Source organism: Phaethon aethereus (assembly GCF_964289735.1).
Source record: "Phaethon aethereus genome assembly, chromosome: 4".
In the NCBI taxonomy this organism is placed as follows: Eukaryota; Metazoa; Chordata; class Aves; order Phaethontiformes; family Phaethontidae; genus Phaethon; species Phaethon aethereus.
Window position 1 is genome coordinate 59,192,283 of NC_138578.1, and position 12,848 is coordinate 59,205,130.

At 40.2% G+C, this 12,848-nt stretch overlaps 1 protein-coding gene across 5 annotated transcripts in view; it reads right to left on the bottom strand.

The window, feature by feature from the left end:
• UBE2K (ubiquitin conjugating enzyme E2 K) overlaps positions 1-12,607 on the bottom strand; it is a gene marked incomplete at both ends in the record, with an annotated part of 40,213 nt that extends 27,606 nt beyond the window's left edge. For 4 of the 5 annotated variants that reach the window (XM_081998855.1, XM_081998857.1, XM_081998856.1 and 1 more), the window contains one exon: positions 12,430-12,492. In XM_081998855.1, the coding sequence (XP_081854981.1) occupies positions 12,430-12,492 (63 nt within the window). Of the gene's footprint in view, positions 1-12,429 lie in introns of all 5 variants that reach the window. The other variant, XM_081998853.1, reaches the window with a different exon arrangement.
• Between the last annotated feature and the right edge of the window lie 241 nt (positions 12,608-12,848).

The window sequence follows — 12,848 nt, forward strand, 5'->3', positions numbered from 1 at the left end:
AACTTTATATTAATTATATATAACTTATATTATTATTATTAATACCAGATGACGATGGCATGCAAGAAAGAAATTTTGAGTGAGGTTATTGTAGAACCAACCAGCTCTACTTACTCCCCCCATGACATTATCTTAACATTAGACCTTTGATCCTTGCATAATAAAATTACTTTAAAGAAATGTAACTGGCCAAATTCTCCACTATGCACCCATTAGCCTACATACTGTGTTTTAAACTACTGTGGTCAGAACAAAAAAGGAAAAGACGTTATGTTTATTAGAAATATTAATAGCTTCAATTCAGCCTGTTTATTCTTTTTAAGAAAGTAAGTAGTGTCAAATGAATTACTACTTGTATGTTCTAAGTGTATCTGTCTCACCTTACATATTCAGATACCACGTGCAAAATTCGTATCAAATCTCTTTGGGTATAAATGCTGAGACGATAAATAAGGACTTATAAAAACAGCACATACACAAATAAAAAACCATCCTACATTAAACAGGATTAGATTTGGAATTTAAAACCCAATGGTTACTTCTGAATAACTCTGTGCGTAAAAAAAAAACCACAACAAAACAACACAAAACCCAGCTATTCCTTGCAGCAATTCACTATCTGCAGTCTGTGATTTTATAGGTCCTGTAACAGGATTTTCCTCCATCTTAAGGGGATCAGACTCTATACCAGATAAAGTACTACTATTTTCTGTTAATTTACTTCTTTTTTACAGAAAAAAAACCTCATGGAAAACTCTAGAAACATATGTATATTAAAAAACCCAACAACTAAAAAACAACAGAAAAAACCTAACCTGAAAAGACACAAAGATAAATGAAGTGTATGGGTAAACAAGACTAGCTAAGTATTAAAACTCTGTAACCATTTAGTGCTTTGAGACTAGCAACTTACACATTAAGGAAAACTTTTAAGAGGTGACAAAAAAATGTTAAAGAATGTACATGCCAAGATTTCAGCAAAGATTAAGGAATAAATTTGAAAAATTTCTCCAGAATTTTCTCAACCAAGGACAAAGTCCACTAGCTTGCGAAGGCGGGCATGCATTTAAAACAACAGGTTTTTCTACCAGTAATAATTTCCCAATTGCAACAACAAAAAAAATGACATTTTTTAATCTTTCAAGACAGATCTTTTAAATTATTGTTTGATTCCTCTATGAGGTAAATTGGCAATAAAGACTTTTTGACCTACCTAAAATCTAATAAAAGTTTAGCTACTACTTTAACACAGCTACGATTTAAAAATCTAAAGTAGGTACTTTTGAACATCCAAACATTTTATACTGATGTTATAAGGATCAATATTTAATAAGCCAAATTAAGTAATAAATACTTCATCCTAGTCTGATGCCATACTAGCAAAATCTATCTATGGTACTATAAAGTTACTAGCATCTCGTAAAACTCTCATCCTCCCCCCATTTTATAGTCTACCACAACAGTCCTACTCTACAGCAAAATTTGGCATGAACATATCTCAAGAGAGTTATAGAAAAAGCTCATCTGATTGACTATCATAATGAAATCCATATAACACTATTTTTGCAAAAGGCCATGAGTATTGTGAATGAACATAAGTGCTGCACATAAAACTCCAACCTTTCAGTAGCAGTTTACTCCATTAAACAATTATTTAAATTAATAACTTAAAAAACAGAACCAAGTTCATTCTTGTCCTATTCACCACCCCCTTGCAAATCTGTAAATAAACATTCAAAGTAATGTTGTTTTGCCATAGTTGCCATGTTATTTTCTTATACTCTTTGGCCACAATACCATTACCTATCTCCACTTAGTCCACGTGATTCAGCTGTCTCCACTTCACTGGTATGCCAGAAAGGGAGGATCCTTAAAGAAGCTGAGCTCTTAGGTTGCTCTCTAAGAAGCCAACTACCAGCCTCTCATCTCCCTGGCCTTACGTCTTTTCAAACCAACACTCTACCTTCTTAACCCTTGCTACCCCAGAGAAGCTCAGGATAAATACATTATATCTGCTTAGCTCACTCTTTTGCAGGAAATAGGCAAACAGCAAAAAGGTACGATGTACCACTAGAGGAAGCAAAGTGCAGGACACTATCCTGCAGCAAAATGGCAAATTTAATTCCAAAAATATCAAGGTCTGTAAAATTACTGATATTCCCGCCCAGTCAAAGAGCTACCAAAGCAAGAGGGAATAGTTCAATACTTTGGAAGTATTCCTTCAGACTCACTCCAGCTTAAAAGATGAAATCAAGTACATCTCCAGAGCCTGAGCTTGTTATTATTAAGAAGAGAAGCAGAAATGTCACATAATTACCACAGTCACGGCTATGAAGTATATGCACTGCACTATCAGTTGAGATCAGCAGATCATATTTGCATTCTCAGAGACAGTTCTTGCTGACCTTCAAAGCACATCTGTGAAACAATCAAATGTTTGGGGCAGGCCAAGGAGAAGAGAGGAAACATGTCTGTCTAAAGCACATTAAAGAGCAGTTTTCCTAGATAAGAAAAGGTCAATACTAAGAAACGCATTTTCTTAAGATGCTCCCCATGTTCTTTGACCCTACTGTCAATGCCAGTCTTGAAGTTCTTCCATATTTTACATTCTATTTCATCTCACTGTATTCACATGTATTTTCTAGAGTTATGCCTTTTTTAGTAATAATGAGAAATTATTTTTGCATACTGATTTTTTCATTTACTGATCAATATATTATGTTAGTAATATGTAACTTGTATTTTAATATACCTAAGTAGCTAAAAATATGAATACTGTGTGAATTCTGTAGTACTGGTAATAGACTCAGACTAGAATTTTCATATTTATCAGTTTTACTTATTAAATGCATCTGGGTAAGAGACTAAACCTCTGCCACACTTAAAATTCTGTATTATTACACGTCTTTATGTACAAGAACAATACTGAGATGTATTTTTTTTTTCCTGTCAGAACACAAAACGTCTCAAGTATTAAAAAGATCTGCAAGAGTTAGACCTGGAGCATCACCAAGTTTTAGTAAAACTTTTAAAAATTATCTAAATATCTATTCTTACTAATGTTCAGCTGTTAAAACATCACTCTACAAAAAAACGTAAGCAACTACTTCCACAGCAACTTAAGCCAGTCTAACAGCTGCCATGGTCCTACTTTCCTCCTGGTCTTGGTAAAACTAATGTAAAGGAGGGGGCAAGATTTTGCACAAGTGTCCATACAACTGCACAGCAAACATGTGAATTAAAACTATCTTAGTAAGACAGTTCTTTCATTTTAACCCAACTCCCTGATTTGATTCACCACAAACATTGCAAGTAAGAGAAGGAGCACAAAGGTCGGAAGAGAAGGCCTGGCTGCAGGAGGAATGTGACGCTGCTTCTTGGCACTGCCTTAGGACAACTTAAAAGAATTTTGAAATTTCAGCTCTAGTGTCTTTCTAAACCATTTCTGACAAAATTGTCACATCAGTCATGGACACGTACAGGCGTAACTGACACAGCTATGCTGACATAAGCTCTAAGTGCAGTTATACAACCACTGCTTGTCTCACTAAAGGGATGTAGTGTGGTTAAACTGGTAAAGCTATGTCATGAAAGCTATGTACAGAACAGCATACTTATACTCCTGTTCTGGTGCAAGGGCCCACACACAGTCATAGGCTATGTCTAACTATGCAAGATATTTACAGTACCTGGGAGCATTAATCACAGGCAGGAGTTGCCCAAACATAATCTAAGTGTCACTGAGATATTTTAACATCAGAATGGGCACAGTGCAAGGGACTCCAGTTCTGGATAACCCCATTCAGGAAAGTCTAAACAACCAAGCAATTCTGCAGGAATGCAAGATGCATTTTCCTTATCTTTTTATGCACAGTTCTTTCTTTGATGCATGACAACTGAAAAACCCCGCAGATAAAGTATGCTTTAATAATCAGTTTGAACCATACTTTGAATTAGTCATTCTATAAACACACAGAACCATTTCATGCAGATTCTGCAGTCAACTCTGTAAGTCTACTCTACTTAGGTTGCTGCTAATTCTACATATAAAGGAATCACAGGATTCAGCTCATTTTAAATCAGTTATGCTAATTCACTCACAGTCCCAGAGCTTGAAGACTTGCGGAAATAGCTCAGAACAGTTTTTCTGTACCAGCTTCCCATATGGACATCCTTATTCCAAAGTGGAAGGGCTTGCCTAAACAACATGAAGGCTCTAAGTTTCCAGAAAGGGAGCAAATACAGCACAGCTACCATGATTTCCATTTGTATATGCTACTTTATTTCACAATAGCCTCCTGTACCTAATCACATCCTAATATAGTAAAAACTTAAAAAGACTTTGTCACAGTTCACTTTCAGCTAAAAATAAAAAGCAATATAAATTTGGCTTGAACTAAACCACCTACTTAAGTAAAACGTGGACTAAGGCATTTGTGGGTTTGTTTTTTTCCCCCTTCTGTAAGATACTGTACTAACATACGTTAGAATCTGAAGGCATGTCACCTTAAACCTTGATTTCCTAAAGTAACTAGACTTATACAATCATTGGTCTTTCCCAATGAACTGTTGCTCTTACTGGCTAATAATGAATAGAAATGATGAAATAATGAACACTAATTAGTCTCCTACGTGTCTTGTGACAACAGACAAAGATAGACAGGATAGCCCCTATTAGAATGCCAACAGAATAATGACACCCACCATGAGCTCAGCTCTCTTAGACATAAGCATAGCCAAACTGGAGTTATAACATACAACTGACAGGGTTTTATGGTGTCCAATAAAGCATAAGTGCTGAATTAAACTTCCTCTGTAGCCAGTGATATTCACAACCTCTCTCTCCTCTGCAGACACTTCAAAGACTAGACAGGAGCAATCCACGGCCTTAGTACAACTCTGTTCCAGCATACTAGAATAACAGACACAGATCTGGTCCTAAAACAAGGTTATTTTTGCTGCTCACAAAATTCCTTTATTATGCAAATACAATTTTATGAAATGTGCCTGGCAAGCATATTCAAGTGCTTCCAATTCAAATATCACAAGTATCAACACTGATACAATCTGAAGGGAAAATGCTAGATATGCCAAGAGTGCAAGAGTGAATTACATCCCTAGAGTGCCTTGTAGAATACCATTTCTCAAATCCACGCTCTTTGCCATAAAAGAACTAAATTGCTTATTTTCCTTATCTAGATTGCAGCAAAGTTTTACCTAGTTTGTCAGAGACAAAAAGATAGTCTACATATTAATGAAGAAGTTTAACCAAAATATTTTCTCAATTTCCTACCAGCAGCAATTATTAGTGTAAAAATTATATAAGTAACGATGACAATCCTTACCAGGATTATGAAACAAGCTAGAAACAGTTTCAGGTGAATAATTTAAGAACTACACTAAGTACCTGCACTAGATTAACAAGTTTAATGCAACTGAAAGACCATGAGACAACTCGGGATTGGACTGCTAACCCATACTTTTTTTTGCAGTTTATAGTTACACAATTTACTAATGATAAAATGTTAACTTTATTTAAATTTCATACTGAGTAAAATGAACTAACCTTACGACTCGTACACTTCTTTCCTAAAAGCCAAACTCCTGGAAACAAGCACAGAAGAATGAACAGGAGACTGGGAAGGTTAAAGGATTGGCTAATTCCTACTATCCCTTATGTCCATGAAGAGTTGTGGTCAGAAGGTACCATCTGGTAGCTGCGGCCTAATCTCTAATCCTAAACTGACTAACCCAGTCCTGTAACCAGTGACTCCTCTCTTTCCCCAGGTTTTTAAGAGATTACCAAAGACAACCAAATGAGCCCAACTCCAATGGAGACCAAGGTTTTTTTCTGTTTTCCACTTACTCCCAAAATCTTTAGGATTCTGACAACAGATACCTAGACCATTCACTAGAAATCTGGACTCAACTGGATAACATGTTAACATTAAAAAATGCTACTAACCAAACACAGGAATAAGCAATAGAACTTGCCTTCCCTCCACAAATACTCCCACTACGAATACTTGGCCAACTCATACGTCTGGTCAAATGATCAGTAACAATTATATGTCAAGTATTTTGAACCGCAGCTTTAAGTAATACTCATAATACTAGTGCTTATTAGTACCTGCTTAACACTGATCTTAAAAGTGCAATGGTGTTATATTCACAGAACTTGAAAAACAGCTACATGGTTCAGATAAACAGGTGTAAAACTCCAAGTAAACTAGTAATTCAGAGAGATCACCTTAGAAGTGAGAACAACAAGCAGTTTTCTTGCAACTTCCTAGTAAATGCATTTTGTTTTGAGCCAACTATTCTTTAGTTACCAAAGAAGTGACTTATGGACAAACTCATTTGAAGGCAAAGATCTACAGATCCATTCTGCATGATTTTCCAGTACAAACTGGAAGATATAACCAAACACACCACAGAGATAATTAAAGAAACCAAAGATGCACAGTAATGGCATTTCAGTATCCTTTTTATATAATTATAGGAAGAAAACAGGTCTAAACCTAAAATCATAGGCATGGCTTGAAATACACAGTAGACAAAATTCTTTTTTGGCCATGTACAAAAGATCTCAAAAACTACTACTTTGAAGTTAAGATGATATTCACATTTCAGAGAAATGCAGCTTAAAGAAGCATTATGGATCTCATATCTGTTCTACCTTCAAGGTTCCAACCCAGAACTTGTTCAACCTAAAAACTCTGACAGCTTTGCACCTACCAGAAAAAACAGAGGTTTCATTATTGTCTTACTATAGTGGAAACTTCTGAAGTGAAAAGGTCTACTTTACAATTCTTCAGTTTTTTTACAGGGGAAAGTTTTACCAGGTGTGGCAACAAAGTTGGAGCCTCTGTCTGTATGTTTTCCTTCATAAACAGAAAACAGTAATTAAAAAACAAGCTTATACTAGAAATATAGAGTCATGTCGGAAGAGACACCTGGATGGCCTCCAGTCCTACCTCCTGCTCAAAAAGGATCCAATGACAGCAGGTTGCTCAAGAACTTGCTGAGTTTTGAACATCTCCAAGGATAGAGATTCCACAATCTCGCTGGTCAATCTGCTTAGTTTGACTACTATCATGGTAATTTTTTTGCCCAATGTCTAGTCAGAATTTCCCATGTTCCAGCTTGTGTCTGTTGCCTCTCATCCTATCCCTACGCAGTTCTGAGACAAGTCTGGCTCTCCTCCAGAGCCTCTCATTAGGTATTTGTGGATGACAGGAAGATGTCCCTTTGAACAGTTCTCTCTACAATGCCAGTCCTCTCATTCTTGCTAATGCAATCCAGTATGTGGCTGGGCTGCTTTGCCACAAGAACACTGCTGAATCATGTTCAACTTGCTCTCCACTAGGTCATGCAGGTCTTTTTCTGCTAGCCTGCTTTGTTTCCAGTCAGTCTCCAGTCTGTACGTACTGATGCATGGCATTATTTCTTCCCAGATGCAGGACTTTATACCTACCTCTGCTGAACTTCAAAAAGTTCCTGTCAGCGCATTCAGTCCTCCAGCCTACTAAGATCCCTTTGCATAGCAGCCCTGTGCCCCAATGCTCTGACACCCTGCACTCCTCTCTCCCTTTTTTATCATTTGCAAGCCTTCTGAGAGGCTGAACAGAGACTGGTACCAATATAATAATGTCAGTTTAAAAGTTCTCATGGTTACATCTAACTTTACGTGCCTAACTAGGCACGCTCTAGCTTCATTCATGCAAACAGTCCCACTGCACTCATTAAACCCCTACTGACTTCAGCGAGGCTATTCTTACGAATCAGAAGTTAAGCACATCTGTTAGCAGAAAATGGACAGTATTTAAGAAAATCTATTGCTGATTCAGGAGCCATAACAGACATCTCATTCTTACATATCTGCATTGGTTCTACATGGTAAATGGGAAACAAAACAAGCATCCACAATTTCCAACAGGCCCTTCTAGTAACACTAAAGCACAATTACTACTAAAAGTTTCCATCTTTGTCAATACAACTTCTAGCACCCAAGACTATCCAAATATAAACAAACCAAAGTAATGAAGTTTTTCTGAGCCTGAAGATTAAACGCTTATGGCTTTTCTAGATAGCAAGAAAATTTCAGAGATGCCACTTAGCATCCTACTATGAACTGACAGAAATCACAGGCACAGACCACTCCAGGCAATGATAAAAGCAAACATCAGAGCTACTCATTAGAACTCTAAAAGCCTAAGAGGGGACATGGTACGGTAGACTATCGTTATCTTTCCCCTCTCCCTTTCTCCTGTAAATAAAAAAACACATAGCAAACCCCAAAACAAATACCCACTTCCTTCTTGGAAATTAAGTACTTCAAATTTTGCCCTTAACCTACTGTCTCCGCTTGAATGCTGTTTTGAATTCAAGAAAGTTATAAATTTTAACTGCTACTTCAGATATCTGCTCATGCAGATATTTACATTCCATAACTGCAACTGAGTTAGTTTGTTCTCAGCTCTATCTGCGTTTACCTCCCATGCAGATAAACCCCTGCCTCTTGATATTCATGAGAAGAACATTTTTGTGGCAGAGATACCAACAACTTTCTTCTTGCCAGGAGGAAACTATGTTTCCCAGTGTGCTACCTTCAGTACCAGAGTAGTGGTTTTACTGTAAGGTATCTATGAGCCTCTGACTCACAGATGGCCAGAAAATACCTTACATTTCCACACGATAAAAGAAACCAGATGGCAAATTAAACATTGAGTCCTTCAATGCTAGCATAATGTAATTTCTTTAAAGCATAACACTGATGTCCTATTAAAATATGAAAACAAGTCACACATTGTTTGACATACCTGATGAACTACAACCACTTCACAGGATCAGCCTTTAAGTGACCACAAGATTTTTCAACATGTTTCTATTCATTGTTAAATGCCAGACAGATTCCTCCTCTCATAAGACAGTTGCTTATAAACAGAGAGCAGGTAAGGATTTGGCTACTCACTGCAGCATTCCAGTAACTCTATTCTGAAATAATACCAGCTAACCTTCACCAAAACCTTCTCCCACTTATCAAAAGTGGGATACTATTCTCCTTCCACCTGTTTATTGGTTTCTCCATCAGGCTGCAGCCTCATGCTTTTGTTCGAAATATGTTTTTCAGCTTTAGAATTTCAGCCTATAAAACCAACAAGATAACAGATTAATGAAATGACAGAACAAGAGAAGAGATAAAGTTGAACAACCAATGCCTTCCCTAGACTAGGATTTGGAGTATGATCTGATTTAATGTACTGCTTTCTAATTTTAAAATTTTAATACAAGCATAGTACAGTACCCTAAACACATATTTAACCAGACAAGTTACTACCTAAACCAACTTAACAGCTTCATCTTTGTTAAAGATGCAGTACCTCATCTATCTTACAATTTTAAAAGCTTTTTCCACAAGCAAAGGTAAAAAGTTATTTAAATCATACTTTGGAGAGCACTCCTGACAAAGAAATTGTTGTTAGTTTCATCTATTTAATTGAAATATTAAAGAGATGCAAAGTTACATGGATTTCTATTATGTAAACAATATCTCACTTCTTCAGTTAATGTGTGTTGGGCTTATAATAAAACTAGAAACAATAAAGCAAGCAGAGCAAAAACGCTTCTGTTGCTCAAGTGTGAAAAGACTTTAAATGTTTTTTCAAAATACGCAAGAAGCCCCAGACTCAAGTTAAAAAAATTTAAAATCTTTCATCTTTTATCTGTAAACCAGACAGCAAGATAGCCTAAAATTGATGTTTTAGTGATTTCCCAGAAATGCCATTTAAGTCAAGGAAACATAAAGTGCTAAGTAATATGAAAAGTATATTTAGTCATATGAATAGCAAGGATCCGTAGCATCCTTGTCCAAGGATCCATGAATCCCTACCCATAGCAAGGATAAACAGGCTTGTCAGAACTCTTTCTTCACTGATACTTAGAAGTGAAATTTGGTGCTTCCAATACATACTACAAATGCAGAAGGAATTAATTGCCATCCAGCTGCTCCCTTTTAAAAACATTTCTGGTTCCACCACTCTATTTCAGCCCAGAGGTGAGTACTAGAAGAAGACAGGGAACAAAACGTCTTCTGTACTTTTTCCAAGTGTCCCTATCCCCTTCCCCAGGCATTTGTGCTTATACTGCATCTGCAAGGAAACAGGGGGCTGCTCTTCGTGTTCAGGTGTAGCTCAGAACATCAAATCAATAACAACTTAAGTGCAGATAATGTGAGCCACTTGGCCTTCAGAGAGAGACTTTAAACTTCTAAAGAACAAATTTGCCATCACCATTCATGAAAGTTTTATTTTTTGTAAAGAAACAAGGTTTAATAATAATTTTGGTAACAAATTTTTTCCTCTCTGATTTGTAGTATTTAGTTGTACCTCCATTCACCATCTCACTCAAACTCGTATGTTTTCATGCTCAGTGGTACTGACACCATAGTTTGACTGCCTTTGAATGCAAAAACATCCACAAAAAACTTGGCCTGCAACTTAGACAACCACTGAGTAATGCTGAATTTTTGCATTCAGGACAGGGGAGTTAGTACATTCTGTAAATAGCGATTTTATACATACTGCTATATCAGTATAACACTCATATGTAGCTTGCTAATGGCAGGAAAAAGAAGAAATATCAAACTATTCCATATTGTAATTTCAAAATTCCATAATTTTAGTTTCATAAGAATTGTGGTCTTATTTCTGGGAAGCTTTAGGCAGCTTAAAGGCTACATTATTTATTTCCAACATTCTGTACTGAGCCTTTCAATGCACAGACTAAGCCAACAGGAATAGTGAAAAATGTGCTCAATCCAACCTTTACAGTAAGAAAATTTAGCACGGATGTCCCCCAAAACCTATGTCAGTTAAGGTTTCTTCTTTTTTTTCCCTACATAAGGTAAAGGGGAAATGGTCTTGAAGCCTTTAGACAGCACTTTCAAATAAAGACCTCTTTGTTTCTACAGTATCAGCTGATTATAGGGGGTACAAGGTCTAGATTTTCTAGCTTTGGTATAAAGGTATCCACCTAGAAATTTCTCTTAGTTTACATGCAATTCTGTATTCACTGTGCAAGAGCTTGGTGAAATCAGCCTGGGCTCTGAAGGCAGCTGTTAAACAAGGCCCTTACATTTTTCTAGGGGCTAGTTCAAGCTGCATAGCAACAATGCTGTAAGCACACACGTAATTTAAAAACACATCAACTACTGCTACCCTAAACACATTTCCCTTAAGTCATTAGTATCTTTCAAAAATCATCCTCTCGATTTTTCCTCTGTGAATACGTCCAGATTTCTAAAACACCAGCTTTGAGTTACATGTTCACGTTAATATTTCACAAGCATCCAACCTGCAACATCATCCCAAGTAGGACGACAATGACGACACAACCATTTAAACCGATCTGGCTGACGTCCACCAACTCAAATACAGACACAGCAAAAGCTGTATTGATGCAACCCTGCAAACGCTGCTATATATTCCCCCAAACCGATCAGAACTTCTTTAATGTCCCCCCCTTAAAGTAGTCAGATTCTCTTACTGACCACCAAATACCTCAGAACGTACTTGTTCAGGAAACGAGGTAATGAGTGAGGCATTAAAAGCATCCACCTGAAGGTGAGTAAGCCTGCAGTGGGATAAAGGAAGTTCTGTATTAAAGTAACCGAAATAAACAGGGATTTACTTGCAACCATTAAAAAAAAAGAAAAACAAAAACAAACAAAATTAAAAGCACAGGCGGCAGCCTCGGGCACCGGCTGACCGGAGGGACGAGTTAAGGGGGATGCGTGGGATCACGTATCCCCATCTCAGCCTCACCAATTCGCTTCATCACCTCCCGGCCCGCACGGAGAAGCCTCTCCCCGACGGAGAGGCGCGTGGGCCTGGCCGCGCGCGGGCGGCGGCGCCCTCCCGCGCGCGCGGAGGAACGCGGGAGGGCGCGGGCCGGGGGCGCCCCGCGCCGGGCAGGCCCCGCCCCGCCGCCTCCGACCTGGCGGTGCGCTCTCGGGCACCGGCCGCTCGCCGGCGGCGGGGACCGTCGCCGGGGGCCTACCTGCCTGCCGGCCTCCTCAGGCCGCACCCCCCGCCGCCGCCGCACTTCCTGGGCCCGACCCGCCGGCCCCGCTCCCCCCTCGGGCCGCCGGCGGCTCCCGCTGCCCGCTGGGGGAGGGGCTCCGCGGCCCCCTCCTCCCCCCTCCCGGCGGCTGGCGGGTCCCGTCTCCCCGGGAATCGCCATTCCCCTCCCCGAGGCCGTGGGACGGGCCCACCCCCAGCGCGGGGAGGTGGGGCCGAGGGGTAAGCGGGGTCCCTGCGCAGGCCGGCGGGGCGCCCGCACCTTCCCCCGCTGCCCACACTCACTCACACACACACGCACGGGGAAGGGTGGCGGCGGTACGCAGGGGGAGGGGTGAGAGGCTCTGACCTCCTCGCTCTTCAGCACCTCCTTGAACTCCCGCTTGATCCTCTGCACCGCGATGTTGGCCATCTCCGCAGCGAGGACCCACTCGCCGCTGCCTCCGAGCCGGGCCCAGCGAGCTCCGCCGCCGCCGCTCCCGCTGGATAACTCCCGGCCCCACCAAAATGGCGCCCGCCCCGAGCATGCGCGCTAGGGCAGCCGGCTCTGCCGCCGCTGCTCAGGAGGGGCCGCCGTGTACGCGGAGCGGAGCGGGCACCGGGGCTTCCTGACGGTGGGGGTTGAGTGCTGGCCAGCGGGGGCGGCGGCAACATGCGCTCTCGGCCTCCCCCTCTCCGCTGCCCCTGAGCGAAGGATGCCGCCGCCGCCGCCTCCTGAGGAGGCGCGGGGGTTTCGCGCCGCTAGCTGCCCGCCCCGGGAGACGCCCG